This window comes from Myxocyprinus asiaticus, chromosome 12 (genome assembly GCF_019703515.2).
Source record: "Myxocyprinus asiaticus isolate MX2 ecotype Aquarium Trade chromosome 12, UBuf_Myxa_2, whole genome shotgun sequence".
Lineage (NCBI taxonomy): Eukaryota > Metazoa > Chordata > Actinopteri > Cypriniformes > Catostomidae > Myxocyprinus > Myxocyprinus asiaticus.
Window position 1 is genome coordinate 3,477,787 of NC_059355.1, and position 16,463 is coordinate 3,494,249.

At 38.0% G+C, this 16,463-nt stretch overlaps 1 protein-coding gene across 3 annotated transcripts in view; it reads left to right on the forward strand.

Annotated features, from left to right (window-relative positions):
- Positions 1-16,463, forward strand: part of LOC127449666 (dedicator of cytokinesis protein 9-like) — a 142,327-nt gene that overhangs the window by 116,952 nt on the left and 8,912 nt on the right. For 2 of the 3 annotated variants that reach the window (XM_051713218.1, XM_051713217.1), the window contains exons 41-49: positions 309-491; positions 693-806; positions 1,422-1,637; positions 1,883-1,940; positions 2,766-2,872; positions 3,260-3,382; positions 3,511-3,624; positions 9,643-9,789; positions 11,820-12,030. In XM_051713218.1, coding sequence (XP_051569178.1) covers positions 309-491; positions 693-806; positions 1,422-1,637; positions 1,883-1,940; positions 2,766-2,872; positions 3,260-3,382; positions 3,511-3,624; positions 9,643-9,789; positions 11,820-12,030 — 1,273 coding nt within the window. Of the gene's footprint in view, positions 1-308; positions 492-692; positions 807-1,421; positions 1,638-1,882; positions 1,941-2,615; positions 2,661-2,765; positions 2,873-3,259; positions 3,383-3,510; positions 3,625-9,642; positions 9,790-11,819; positions 12,031-16,463 lie in introns of all 3 variants that reach the window. The other variant, XM_051713216.1, reaches the window with a different exon arrangement.

Sequence of the window (16,463 nt, forward strand, 5' to 3'; positions counted from 1 at the left end):
GCAGAGCGCGAGTTTTGCGCAGTACATATCATATCACTTCAGAAGACATGGATTAAATCACTCAAGATGTATGGATTATCTTTATGCTGCCTTTATGTCCTTTTTTGGAGCTTTGAAGTTTTGGACCCCATTGACTTGCATTGTATGGGTATAAACACATCATATCTCCATCAAAATATCTTTTGAGTTTTAAATGGCATAAGGGTGAGTAAATGATGAGAAAATGTCAATTTTGGGTGAACTATTCTTTTAATTATTTGTCAAGTAACAATCCTCATTGTTCTTTCCATGTGTCTTTTTTTTCTCAGTTTCCCTGTACGTTTTTTGATGGGCGTGCGGATATGTGTGCCTGCCTGTGTTATGAGATCCTGAAGTGCTGTAATTCCAAACTGAGCTCCATACGCAGTGATGCCGCCCACCTGCTCTATTTCCTCATGAAAAGTAACTTTGAGTACAACGGCAGGAAGTCTTTCGTCCGTACGCATTTGCAGGCAAGAGATCAAACAGGATGGGTCATATACACAAAGCAAAGGGTCAATCTAGAAAGTCACTGTTAAATCCATAGAGGCCATTTTGGCCATATTGTTCAGGTCTCGTTCTTTTCAGACTCCAATTTTGCTTTATGTGCAAGAGACGATCTAGGTAAAATACGATGCCTGACATTTTCTTTGAAGCTATTTTTTTTTTCTTAGGTAGTGATTGCCGTCAGTCAGCTGATCGCTGATGTCATTGGGATTGGTGGGACACGGTTCCAGCAGTCACTGTCCATCATTAATAATTGTGCCAACAGTGATAAAACTGTGAAGGTAAATACAGAGAGATGCCCTCAGGCTAATACAATACACTCTGATGTTATGGAGGCAGCTCTCCAGTTCAGTCAGGGTTGAGCATAAAGTTTAGTTTAAATTTCAAACATAATAATCTATTTAAAAAGTAATCAAGAAGTGGATTTCTAGATTTATACAGATAATATTGTTGTTTGCTTTAACAGGAAAGCATCTGCTAAGAACATAAATGTGAATGTTAGTCTAAATTAACGTGGGAATCTTTAGGCAGCTCACCATTCAATTCGATTTAGATTCAGGGAGTGACGGTCTGATTCCGAAATGATTCTTAGTGCATTTCACTTTTTATAGATGCTTTCTAACTTTTTTAGAATTATTAATAATTCATTTGCATTTATACTGGATATGCCTTTTTGTGGATTAACCCTGAATCATGAATCATTTGAGAAGAATCGTGATGCATCTGTGAATCCGGTTTCCCTCACCCCTAATAATAAATTCAGTGTCAGACCTACATTAAACATTGATGGCTGAAAAACTATACCTGCCTTTCATATTCAGATCACATTTATATTTACATATCACATCAGACTTGACTATTTGCCCTGCCAGCATTCTCTCTTCCTGTTTGCACAGCACACTGCTTTCCCCTCTGACGTAAAAGACCTGACCAAACGGATCCGCACCGTGCTGATGGCTACTGAGCAGATGAAGGAACATGAAAAAGACCCTGAGATGCTGGTGGACCTGCAGTACAGCCTGGCCAAATCTTACACCAGCACCCCCGAGCTGCGCAAAACCTGGCTGGACAGCATGGCCAAAATACACGTCAAGAACGGAGACCTGTCTGAGGCAAGATGCACAAATAACAAAACTCTAATACAACTTTTTTTTATAAACCCTTAAGTATAACACCTCATGCTACTTATACTAGATCGTTCATTTTGCAGTTGTCCAGTACTCAGTATTTAATTACTTTTAAATGGTTTAGCAGTGTAGTTTAGCTTCAGCTCATTTGATGGTTGATTAAAACGAAGCATCATTGCTGGATAATGATATGTAATCATGTCTTTCATCAGTGGCTTGTTTGTTTTTAGGCAGCGATGTGTTATGTGCACGTGGCAGCACTGGTGGCGGAGTACCTGAAGAGGAAAGGTGAGCTTCCCCTAGGGGGCGCAGTAGATTTCGTTTGCATGTACCAGGGTCAGAAATGAACTTTTTGTATTAAGGGTTGATCTTATACACTGGCGGCCAAAAGTTTGGAATAATGTACAGATTTTGCTGTTTGGGAAGGAAATTGGTACTTTAATTCACCAAAGTGGCATTCAACTCATCACAATGTATAATCAGGACATTACTGATGTTTTTTTGTTTTTTTTTTATGCCATATTATTATTATGTTATTCACATGTGCCATACATTTTCTCATAAATACTCAAATAAATGAATATACACAGCTTTTTTAAATCTACAGTTGTGTTTAAATTTAGGCAACAACTTTTATGTTTAGGGTGTCCCTTCTGACCAGTCTTTTTATTCAAAGTATTAGGAGAAAACATGGTATTTTATATTTACAGTATATGTTTATTTTATATTTATAATGAGATGTCCGGTTTGCATAGGAAAATCATTTTTATACCTGCAAAATCACAGTTGTGTTAACAAACAATACTGTGTGCTATTTGAAGGCTCAGTTTGTGGCATTAAGTAATATATTGTTAGTGTTGTAAGAAAGGAAAATATGACATTTACAGTAGGGTAGTTTCGGTTTTTTGAGAAGCGATCTTTCCTTTCTCCGAATTCCCTGAATTTTAACATTTTATCTCATAGTACCTGGGTGTGTGTTTTTTCCCTCCTTTGAATCTTCGCCCTCAGGTCAGCCATAGTTTAAATGCCTGATTTTCATGAGAGATTTTGTAGTATATTGACCCTGCTTTAAACCAAAATATCCTTCTGCTCGCTATTCCCTCTCCTCGGCAGGAATGTTCCGGCAGGGCTGCTCGGCATTCAGTGTGATCACACCCAATATCGATGAGGAGGCAGCCATGATGGAGGATGTGGGCATGCAGGACGTTCACTTCAACGAGGTTCAAAATAACTATCTCCTGACCACATTAATTTATGGCCACACCCATTATCATATAAGCCACACCCATTGGCATCTGAGCCACACCCTTATTCCCACCACGCTTTTGTAGTGACTCTCTACATGTACTGGAAAGGATTCTAAACAATTATACTGATTAAAAATGTCTGTAATAACCTGTGGCAGAAAATGTTCTCAGACTTCTTATCTAATCAGTATCAACTGCCCCTGTTTAGTTGGTGTGTTAGCTAGGGAACACTGCCTAATTGTTTGGTGCATGTATAATTTATATATATATATATATATATATATATATATATATTGGGTAACACTTTATAATGTATTGATTGGTATGTGTATATGTAATGATATGCATGTTTGACTGCAGGAGGTGCTGATGGAGTTGTTGGAAGCTTGTGCTGATGGATTATGGAAAGCTGAACGTTATGAACTAATTTCAGACATCTACAAACTCATCATCCCAATTTATGAACAACGTAGAGACTTTGAGGTGCACACCCACACTCTCTGTGTGTTAATGGCAATGAAAATGAATCAAGTAGCATAAATACAGTATACAGTGATCTCATTTCCATAGTTATGTACACAGTAAGAATGTGGTTTTGTGCATTTGCATAGAAACTGGCCCACCTGTATGACACATTACATCGGGCCTATACTAAAGTGATGGAAGTGATGCATTCTGGGAAGAGGCTGCTAGGCACCTTCTTCAGAGTGGCATTTTTTGGTCAGGTAAGACTATGTTTCTAGGAGTCCTGCTAGCACATAGGAAGAGGAAGCCTGATTTAGGATTTAACAGCTCTCTGAAATACCAGCACATTATGAACTTTTATCATGTGAATGGACTTAAAAGGAGTAGTTTACACAAAATTGACAGTTCTGTCATCATTTACTCTCCCAACTCCACGACCATGTGATGTGACTTTCACTGGGGTGATTCTCACGAAACCTGTCAAGAAAATATCCTGGTCATATTTAACTCCAAATCGATACAAAAATATATATTTTTTTGCATTGACATTAATTTCAGGACATTTGAGCACATTTTACCCCCCAATTCTTATTACTGTAATGCATCCGGTCATTTTATTTGTACTATTCCTATTGTTTTCAATGATGATTCTCATTACCGTAAGATTCTTTTTTTTTATCGTATATTACAGTAAATAAAAGATGCTGCTGATGCATGAATACTTTACAATTAAAATAATAAATTATAATGAGAATATCATAATGACCATCTTTTTTCACATGCGTGTATCTGTAGCGAAAATAATGTCACAACGTAAAAAATCTTAATAGCTTTAAAACAGGCTTAATTTTCAATATGAAAAATATGATTTCTGTTTGTTTCTTTTGATTTTGGAGTAATATGAGAATTTTCCAATGGCATTTTGCATCATTGACATCAGACCTGGTGCGATGTGTGAATGTGATTGGAGAGCGACACATGGCAAGATTTCCTTTGAATAACGGAGCTTGACAGCCCTTGGTCACTGTATGCTTTTACTGTATGGAAAAAGCAGTATGAACATTCTTCAAAACATCTCCTTTTCCATGGAACATGTCAGAATTTCCATTTTTGGGTGAACTATCCTTTTAAAAGGATCCCTGGAAAAGGGGTCCTAGGGCAAACTGCACATAAAATTTAAATAACAGCCTGGTCTTATGAAAGTTACGTGAGCATTGCAACGTTTTTGCAAAACTGAAATTAGGTGCTTTATTAGACGTTTGCCTGCAGTTTCCAAGTTAAATATCCGGGAGGGGCAAAACCAAGTGAAATGAGGTTGTAATCAGGATGTTAAGGTGAATTTTAGAAGGTGGTTTTAATAAGTAAAATGTCAAGTCAAGTCAAATTTATTTGTATTGCACTTTTCACAACAGACGTTGTTTCAAAGCAGCTGTACATTAAATTATGCTATAACAGAAAAGAAATGAATATATTTGTTAAATATATTATTTATGTTTAGAGCTATTAGTGGTTAAAATTAGTAGTAAGTGTTGTGGGTCAATGATTAAACACAATGATTTTGTATGAACTGTAAGTTTGTGTTAAAGTCCTGGAAGTCATCCCAAATTAACTGAGGAAATACACGTAGATGCATTGTCCTTTGATTTTGGCTGATGAAGGCTTTTGTTAGTGGTCAGTTCATTTTCTGTGTATTTTAAGAGAGTGTTGTACCTCCTTTGACCAAGTTGATATAGGTATCATTCAATGAGGAGCATCGCAGTCCGGCTGCAAGCTTATGGCAGGTAATTTTAGTCAACTCCATCCTGAGCCCATGTTTCAGACAGTGGCTCATGAAGAATCCCATGTCTTTGAGTTTGCATCAATTCATCCTCTGTGAAGTCCATCTTAGTAGACTGAAGTGAAGTCTGGCAGGCACATGCTGCAGTTCATCATCACTCAGCAACACAGTGGAAATCGGACATCAGGCAGGACCGGAGATGGATCTGGCAGTCTCTGATAACCTTGGGGTATAATCCCGAGGTTTAGATTTTTGTTAACTCTTCCTGACCTATAATAGCGAAGGATTGAAGTTACTCATAGGGAATAATTTTAGTCTTCTGGTGTGCTGTGGCAGACAGATTCGTAATTCCAATTTTGTTTCTGATGATTTTATCAGTAAAGAAATTCATAAAGTCATTACTACTATGCTGCAATGGAATATCTGGTTCAATAGAGGTTTTATTCCTAACCCATTTAGCCTGATTACTGAATAATCACCTAGGATTGTTGTGGTTATTTTCTATGAGTTTGCTCAAATATGCAGACCTGGCAGTTTTTAGAGGCTGTCTGAAGTTAGAGACACTATCCTTCCATACGCCACAAAGTACCAATAATTTTGTATTCTTCCACTTACGCTCCATTTTCCGAGCTGCTCGCTTGAGAGCATGAGTGTGATCATTGTACCATGGTGCAGGATTTTAATCTTTAATCGAAGGGGGGTGACACTATCTAGAGTGCTAGAGAGGACTGCATCCATGTTTTCTGTGATAACATCAAGTTCTTCTGAACTTTTTGCCGTACTGAGTATTTGAGACAAGTCTGGAAGATTATTAGTGAAGCTATCTTTCGTAGTTGAAAGAATAGTTCTACCTGAACGATAATATACGTAGATTGAGTTACCTTTGCCAAGCGCAGCATACAAGAGGTGAGGTAATGATCTGAGATATCATCACTCTGCTGCATCATTTCTATATTATCAACATCAGTTCCTTATGACAAAATTAGATCAAGCGTATGATTTTGGCAATCCCAGTGTATCATTTTGTTATATATGTGGATGTTGAAATCACTGCCGATTAAAGCTTTATCCACAGCAACCACTAGATCTGACAGAAAATCAGCAAATTCTCAAAGGAATTCATAATATGGCCCCGGTGGTCTATATACTGTTGCAAGAACAAAAGACGACAAAGATTTTTTATTTATATGTCACATTAAGCATTACCAGTTCAAAAGAATGAAACTTATATCCAGATCTTTGAGTAACACTGAAAATATCACTGTAAATTGTAGCAACACCTCCTCCTCAACCTTTCAGAAGAGGCTCAGGTTTATAACAATAACCTGAGGGAGTAGACTCATTTAAACTAATATATTCATTTGTTTTAATCCAGGTTTCAGTCAAACAGAGCGAATCCAAACTATGATCTGTAATAATTTCATTTACAATTAGTGATTTGGATGAAAGTGATCTAATGTTTAGTAGTCCTACCTTTATATGATGTTTATCTTCAGTTTATTTGTTATTTTCAAGTTTTTTCTAAATGACTTAATGAGGGTTTTGTGTTTGGTAGTTTGGGTAACAGACACAGTATCTATATGATAGACAAGTAGTTCATTCTCTGTGTGTTGTAGTTTATGTGACTTGTGTGATATCTCAAGGCAGCTAGCAAACATTCGGATTAGGCAGTTTGTCTGCTTCCTGACCTGGGCCCCAGTTAGTCAAATACTATCATTATTAAGACTATGAGCCATATTACTAGAGAGGAGAGCAGCACCTTCCCTAGAGGGATGGAGTCCGTCTCTCTTTAGCAGGTCAGGTCTTCCCCAAAAACTCTTCCAATTGTCTATGAATCCTATGCTATTCTCCGGACACCACTCAGACATCCAGCCATTCAGTGACACTAATCTACAATAAACCTCGTCACCACGATGAGCAGGGAGGGGGCCAGAGCATATTACAGTGTCTGACATAGTTTCTGCAAGTTCACACACCTCTTTAACATTATCTTTAGTGATCTCCGACTGGCGAAACCAGACATCGTTAGTACCGACATGAATAACAATCTTAGAAAATCTACGTTTAGCATTAGCCAGCACTTATAAATTTGATCTGATGTCAGATGCTCTGGCACCTGAAGTGCATTTAACAATGGTGGCTGGAGTCTCTATTTCCACGTTCCTTACAATAGTCACCAATAATAAGGGTGTTCTCAGCATGATTCTCAGTGGGTGCATCACTGAGTGGAGAGAATCGATTGGAAATCCTAACAGGAATGGGAGAGTGGTGTCGCTTTGCTTTGGGTGACGCTTCGAGCATGCATCACCCAAATGCCCTGCTGCGGGGGCTCTACAGCCGGAACCAAAGTGTGTGTGTTGCTCGCTTTACTACGCGCATCCAAAACAGTATCTACCAGCTCACTGACCTCCACTATGCAATGCACAAAGTGATAATATGAGCGGATGCCATGACTTATCGCAATTGTTTGTTGTTGTACCCCCCCAACCTAAAACTTTACCCTAAACCTAACCAATAGTGTCCGAAAAGATAAATGAGAGTTTAACAAAACAGACATCCTTACAATTAACCAACACCTAACCCTAACTGATAGTGTTTTAAAATGCAAATTCGAAATGAAAAAAAAAAAAAAAACTAGAAATTTACTGAAGCAACCTTGTCATTTCGTGTAGCTTCTATGACACTTTTACTTTCGTGCATCTTTGGCTGGACTCGAAACTGCGGTCGCCGAGTTCAAAGTCCAACCCTCTATCAGGTGAACTACCAAACAAGCCGTTCATAATGGAATAAGTGTGTATATGTAGGTGGGTCTTTAATACGTGTAAAGTGTTAAAATGTATCGTTCTTCAAATCATTCAATAAAGTAAAAGTGTTTAAATATCATAACATAGTGGGGGGGGGGGGGGGTGAGTAATAGATTGAAAAATAAGTGTTTATAAAGTGATAATCCGCAGTTGTACTAGTGATTTGTGTGACAATGAATAAAACACACAGTTGTTGTAGCATCTCAAGTGTGCATTTCACTAGGAAACTGCAGCAAAAATGTAGAAAGCGGCACGTAAAAGTCAGTTTGCAAAAAGGTACAGGTATTGACCTGGACGTCACTGTATGACCGGGCCGCCATGTTTGTGACCAATATTCCATATACCTTCATTGTGCTGCACTGTGAGATGCGACAAAAAACTTCTTCAGGATTTAAAAGCAGCTCTTACATTCATACAGATGGGATCATCACAGATGTTTTTAAAACTGTGACTAAATCAGACCAGAAAACAACACAAAAACTTTTGTAATTTCTGAATGAGAGATGTTTATGGTGATGTACCGGTGGGCGTGTGTACTCGCCGGCGTACAGAGATGTATCGTGGAACAAATATATTTAAATGTCTGCGAAAGTTCAATTTGGCAATATTTGTGCTGTCTTCAGACATGTATACACTTTTTCTGGGACTTGGCATGGATCAAAAGCAATTTTTGATGTTTTTCTTGATATCATTTTTCGGGTGTTTTTTCATTCACTGCCATTGTTTCCTCCCGCTTATGGTCACAAATATGGCGGCTGCAGGGAAAAGTGACTGAAAGAGGTCAATATAGAGTAACGTTCATTCCATGAGACCAGGTTACAGAACATAGGCATTCCTAAATGCATGATAAACCTAACCTGCATGATAGCCTGAGTCTTGTTTAAAGCATGTTTTTAAGGCATTGTAGGTCTCAGTTAATCAATATTTTCTGCTCTCTTCTCTTCCCTAAGGCTGCGGTAAGTGATGTTGTGAACTATATGTGTGTGTGTGTGCTGTCTCACTCATTAACATACTCAGGCAAGGTTTTGCTTTGCGATTGTAATGGTCTCACTTAACAACTGCTCATTTGCCTGCATGCCTTTATGTGTTTGGGTCAGAAGAGTGTGCTTGCATCGTTCATCAATCTTTAAACATTTAACACATCCTATCATCTGTACATCCTGACATTACTTCATCCTGGTTGAGCTAGTCAGCTTACCGACAGGCCTTGGGTGCTATGGAAGCCATTTTTAAATGGGTTTGGACCATAAAAATGAACTAGTCCACACTTAGCAAGCTCTTTTGCTGTAACCTGTGCCCATTAACCTTACAGAAGCTGTGGTTTTATGGCTTGAGTTCTTTCAACACTTGGACAGAAGCACAGTAAAAGCTTTGTACTGAAGTCTCAGCAGCTATATTCCATGTTGGACAACAGAAAATAAAAGATTACACAGATTATTAAAAGATCACTAGATCTTGATTGTCTGAGCTCTGTGTCAGATTGTTTATCAGTGCGTGAGCACAAGGTTTGCTTTAAAATCCAGGATAGCTGGGAGGTTTTTAAAACAAAATGCAATTAAAGGTTTAACAGGGATGTGTGTCCATCAAGCAAAGCTGTTATTGTTTGCTGTAATGTCATAATACAATCAGTATATGCATATGCCACAAACAGATATAGAGTCTCGCACACAGATTGTTACATAGGCACTGTTTTTCAGGGTTTCTTTGAAGATGAGGATGGGAAGGAATATATCTATAAAGAACCCAAGTTTACCCCTCTCTCAGAGATCTCCCAGCGCCTTCTTAAACTGTACTCGGACAAGTTTGGCCAAGAAAATGTCAAAATGATCCAAGACTCCGGCAGGGTGAGCACACATGCACACAAACACACATTCTCTTTTGTTGCTGCCCTTCTGAGAACAGGAGAAAGCACAGGCAACCGTGTATGGCACTTTTTAAAATGTAATTATTTTATATAAGATTTAACATTTTTTAACACTGTAACTAAAACATCTTTAAGTTTACAGATTTGTGTGATTTTGTAATTTCCTAGCAATAAACATTAAATAAACCTCTAAATTATATAGATACAATTTATTTGGGACTAAATGGTGGTTTGTAGTTACTGATAAACCTATATTTCCCATAAATTAAAGAATTTTTTTTTGTTTGATCTGTTTTTGTTTATTTTATTATTATTTTTTCTTGTCTTACAAAACTTGATCAACAGGGATGAATGATCGAGATTGATGAATGCTGTTTTTTTTGTAATGGCGGAAAATACAGTAACAGGGTTAATTACCAAAAATGTCAGGCTTAATATGACATTTTTTGTTATTAAAATTAGTAAATAGTTTATATATATATATATATATATATATATATATATATATATATATATATATATATATATATATATATATTAACAAACAAAGTATGTCAAAATATGACAATGAGTGTGTTTACATGCAAAATAATGCACTGATATCTATTAAAAATCATCTTATTTCAAAAATCCGACAATGCAAGAAAACTGAGTGAGATTTGAAATTAATGGGGTTACTATGGTAATCTGGTTTTTATGTCAGATCGTGAATAGATATTCACACACCACATGCACACATTGGATGAGCCACCAGAATGCCGGTAAAGGTGTTTAGATACAGAGCGAAATCAGGGTAATGGGCAAAACTCTACATGTGCCAATCTGTTTTTGCTTAAATTGTTTATTACCTTTCCTGATAAAAGAAAACTTTTAAAGGGATAGTTCAAATAAAAATGAAAATTCTCTCATCATTTACTCACCCTCATGCCGTCCCAGATGTGTATGACTTTCTTTCTTCAGCAGAACACAAAGAAAGTTTTTTAGAAGAATAACTCGGCTCTGTAGGTCCATACAATGCAAGTGAATAATCAGACTTCTGTAGCTCCAAAAATCACTAAAAGGAAACATAGTAGTAATCCAACTCCAGTGGTTAAATCTATATCTTCAGAAGCAATATGATAGGTTTGTGTGAGATACCGAACAATATTTAAATCCTTTTTTACTCTAAATTTCCACTTTCACTTTTACATCTGAAAGTCACATGTGGTGCCTGTTTAGTTTCACTTTCACATCTGGAAGTGAATGTTAAAGTGGAGATTTAGAGTAAAAAAAGGAATTACATTTTGATCTGTTTCTCATCCACACTTACAGTATTATATTTAGTCTTATGGATTGCTTTTATGTTTCCTTTATGTGATTTTTGGAGCTACAAAGGTCTGGTCACCATTCACTTGCATTGTATGGACCTAGAGAGCTGAGATATTCTTCTAAAAATCTCTGTTTGTGTTTTGCAGAAGAAAGAAAGTCATACACATCTGGGATGGCATGAGGGTGAGTAAATGATGAGAGAATTTTCATTTTTGGGTGAACTATCCCTTTAAGTCGTTTACATGACATTGCACATTGTCCGCTTTTTAAACATAATTGGTGTTAGATTGTCCATATAAACAACGCTCGTTGTATGATTTTAGTTGTTGTAAGTTTTGACAGTTGATAAGGTCAAAACTAGTTGTTCTCACAACAACAACAAAAACCATGAGATTTTTGCCTATAATGCTTTACAAAAAAGTAATGGGACACCAAAGTGAACAGTATTTGTGGAAAGGGACATATGTAATCACATGTACACAGATTAGACTAGTCCACACATGTGCACAAACACGGCGCAAGAAGAGCGTTAGATCATAGATGAGATAGGAGCGTTTTGACAACAGTTATCACCTTAAACCTAATGCACCAACAAACAAGAATTCTCTTTAATCCATGTAAACATGTATTTATCTGCATTTTACTGGTCTCCACCCATCCATGTAGAACTGTATACAACTTTCTTCTCTCAACCTGTCTCAGGTGAACCCTAAAGACCTGGAGGCAAAGTTTGCCTACATCCAGGTGACGCATGTGATGCCATACCTGGAGGAAAAGGAGCTGGAGGAGAGAAAGACTGACTTTGAGAGGAGCCACAACATTCGGCGCTTTGTGTTCGAGACACCATTCACAGAATCGGGCAAGCGGCATGGGGGGGTGGAGGAACAGTGCAAACGCAGGACGGTGCTCACCAGTGAGTGGGCTCTATCACTTATCTCAGAACAGATCACTGCTTTGGTCTCATTTCATTGATTTGCATTTTACAGATACCAAATGTACAATGCAGGGACTACAGAGATGCAGCTTTCTGTTATAACTAGAGTGCTGTTGTACTGAATATCAGCACAGAGTGCTGCAGGTAATCACAGCTGTGCTAATATTGAGGACAACAGCATGATGGCAAGTGTGATATTATTTTAAACACTTGGAACACAGATTGGATAATCAGATTGGAGGACCGAAAGTAACTGTTATTATTTTATGTACATATGTAAAATAGGCAGCCAAGCTAAAAAACAAAAACAAAATATAAAACAATAAATAAAATAAAAAAAACGTAAAAAAATAAAATAAAATAAAAAATACAAAAATACAAAAAATAAATATTTAAATTTTTTTTAAAAAATGAACAAGCTCAAAACATAAAAAAAAAAATAAAAAAAGAAGATTTCAATAACATTTTAGTTATGAGTGTTTCTCAGTGAGAAGAATCCATACTCTTTGCTCAGACGTGTTTTGCAAGGGCCTTCACCAGAAAGTTCATAATCAGGCTCTTTTGAGTGTTTCTTCCTCACTGAGAGGAAACCACCACCCACCCACCTCGAATGCATTTGGCCTTGTCAACTAAACATGAATTTTATTGCATTTTAAAAGCACACATCTGTGATCCCTGTGTGTATAATAAAGCATATTCTGCTTCAGTCAGACAGTTGCTTGTCATAAACAAAAGGCAAATATTAGTTGTGTTTGCCAAGTAAACAGTTAAGCAGTGCTAACAGTTTGCGACGAACCCATTCACTCTGCCTTGCTCTTTATTCTTGTTCACAGAAGGGCTTATCACCCTTGAAATCGCTCTTCTAGCTGGGAAGTGCGTTGCCTTGGTCCCCTAGTAACGTGCATGCACATCACAAAAAGTGTCGGTATCCCATGCAACTCTACTGGGTCCTGTTTACTGCCGAGCCAATGGTGGAACCCCCCACTGATCTATAATATATACAGTATATCTATACATATTAGTGGAACCCTCTCCTCTGATAACTGAGAATATGGGCCTTGTGGAAAGGAGTTTTCTGTGAGAGGGCTGCACATGATCGGCTACACGGGTTCTATTTTACTTTTCTAGAATTATTGGTCATTTTCAATTGTTTCTGCTTCAAACTAAGAACAAGGCAAACATTATCTGCTCAGATCGAATATTTGTCACTTGTGTGACTCAAACAAGCTAAAGAAATGTGGCCGCTCAAAGGATTACTTGTTTCTGATGTGGTTCGGTAAGCATCACTCTGACCGACAGGTATCAGAGCACAAAAAAAAAAAAAAAAAGCAAGACCAGTGCAGATCTTTTCGCATTCCGCGATAACGCACATTTTTCCAGTGTTTTTATTTCATGAAGAAGTGCGCTCATTTCGGAATGAAAACATTTAAGCATCAATGCATCAAGCACTTCCTCCTGGAGCTCATTAAGCCCTCACTGGAGGAAGTGTGTGTTTATCACTGATTTTCGTGTCCCCGTTGGCTGTCGAAATTAGTAACATCACCAGCATTTTACTATGAGAGCTTTGTGTCTCACACTACTTGCAGATTTTATTTAAACAAATGCCAACCTATTGACAGACCACGGTAATGTGGCTGCCATCCAGCATTGTTACTATTCACAATGCTGAAGCCCTCTTTACGAGAAGTTTTTGTACTTTAAATAGCCTGCCATAATAGTCAGAGGAACACCGTTCCCCCTATCAGTTTTAGATTGTGCATATATTCAAATATTCTAACCGAAGTTGTCCGGTCAATGCCACCATTTCCCGGCTCTGAAAGCCTGTTGGTCATGCACTCTTGGGGTTTTTCATAGGGTGTGCTTTGTGCCCAAACATTTTGAGTCTTTAGAATCTATCTATTCAAAGATTTTTATTTTACAAAGCTGCACTTCTTTGCTTTTGCATCAACAAGTCAGCACATTAAATGTCGATGCAGATTTTTACGGCAATAAATCTGTGCCAAGCTATGACACAGTGTTTTGCCCCAATGCATGCACACTCTGAAGTCATGCACACGTCCTTTTTCGCCCACAGGCAGCGACCCATTTCAGTTAGTTTCACCAACCTGAAATTGTGGTAGAATGCTGCATAAGCAACGTCTTTCGCATCAGATTGTGCCTGCGACCGACATCTTTCACATATAACAGTAAGGCTGTGGAATTGCTTGAAGGAGTGCACGCACACTCAACTCTCAACTCATTGAACTCAACTCTTGGCATAGCTTTGTCATGGGCTCTGTTTAAGGAGTTTCAACAGAGAATATTTGTGCTAGGGTTGGTTGGGCTTCACACATCTTGGATGTTTTTGGATAGTTTGGAATTACTGCACTGTCATACACTGAGTGCTGTCATACAGTGGTTTGCATTAGAGGTCTGCATGGGCCTTAAAATGAAACTCGAACCTGATCAGAGACTGAGACCGAATGATACCGTCAGATTTTAAGCCCGAACCCGACCTGAACCAGAAATCACTCGCTATCTAATTTCTTCTCTGTTGCAATAGGCTGTATTTTATGTAAGCATATAGGCAATATTCATAACAGTACTGAAACAGTAAACACACAGTTTTAACAAGGCAGAGCAGCCCCTCAGCAGGTAACACTACAGCAGAATGGAAAAAAGCATTGACTTACCATTTATGCACTGAAACTTCACTTGGTGCGGAACAATCTGGAATAATATGAAACACTGCAACAGTCTCCTCTATGCAGTCTGAACTTGTTCAGAATGTTGAATCTTTGTGACAATGCGGTGAAAACAGTCTAGACTCAGCGCAAAGAATGAAACAGCACAGGTGTCTCGACATGCGTTTTTGAACATTTGAAGTTCTTTTTAACTTGATACGGTGTCTAAAAAGTGACGGTCCTGCTCGAGAAATGGCGCAACAGTCAACGACAGTCATCCAGCATGTGTTTACATAGGACAACAATGGGAAAACAAAACAGATGCACGCAAAAACACGTTTGGTGTGAACTGCCCCTAACTCGTCCATTCACACGTGTCTGTGAGTGAGAGCGCGTGCATGAAACAAGTTCGGTAAGCCTGTTTATTTTTTCATTAATTACAAACCTGAACCCAAAGTCCTACTTGAAAACTGTCCCGAACCCAGCCCGAAACCCGTCGGGTTCTCGGGTCCCGTCGGGCCCGGGTCGGGTTGCAGACAGCTAGCTTGCATGTATCAGAGGCGATTTACCCCGGTGAATTGTAAAAGCTTTTTAATTTTTCTCGTTCTGTGTTTGCAGGCTTCATGGGCCGTGAATATACTGTAGATCTCATAGTCTATGTGCTGTACCGAGTGAACTGACTGAATGGGAATGTAAAGTTATACATGTAACTACTGTTCCCAGAAGAAAGGAATCAAGGTATAACACATTTCAGCCCCACTTCACTGTAGCTACAGTGAAGAGCCTTGATTTGAACGATGGGTATGATGCAGACGACTGCATTAATATTGGACGGGGCTACTCGGCGTCACCTTGGATCAGTGGCTTTTCAGGCATGAATAGAGGTGTCTTCAGTACGAGTATGCAAGAGCGCAATATCACATTGCTGTGTCTTGTTTCCCTCCTTCTGAGAATAGTAGTTATATGCATAACTGTATGATTTTATAATGAGATGTCCATGGCCTTTATTTAGTGCATTTATTTGTCCAGTTCTTCCCCAGACTATAATCTTTTATAATTTCATTTTGGTCTGCATTTCCTGCATTAATACATCCTGATCTTGGGCTTTAGGCTGCAATTACGTGCAGCAACAGTCAATCAAACTCCTTGTCTCAAGTTTAGTGTTACAGTTTAGTGTTATATAAGCCAATTGGATGCTTGAAAGTTGAACTGTGATCTACCTCTTCATACACTTCTTCATGATATATGTTCATATTGGGTCTGGCCATTGAGGCAGAATGAGTGTGTTTAGTCCCACCATATGGTGTATTTAACTACAATGTACTTACATTAAAAAATTAAACATTGGATACAAAGCATTTATTGTGTACATAATTGCATATGCAAGATTTGCATAGGTTTATTTGCATTTACGTTTAGGGGTTGACTCAACAGTGTAAGTACAGATGTAATTACAGGCTGTACTTTAAATGTAAGTACAGTGTAACAACACATATTAACACACATTTTTTAAATGTAAGTGCGTATTATTAAAGTAATCTAATTTAAAGTGGGTTCATGTGTTCTTCTAAATATACAGTCATCTGCACTATTCCCTGTTTTGTGGTCTGCCGTCTTTAAGGAACATAAACAAACTGGTGGCTACAGGAGCAGAATTAGATTTCATCTGGGACCTTAATGTGTTTGTTCTTTTAGTCAACCTTTCTCTGACCATATCCATCCATTGCATTGATTTTATGTCTATTAAGT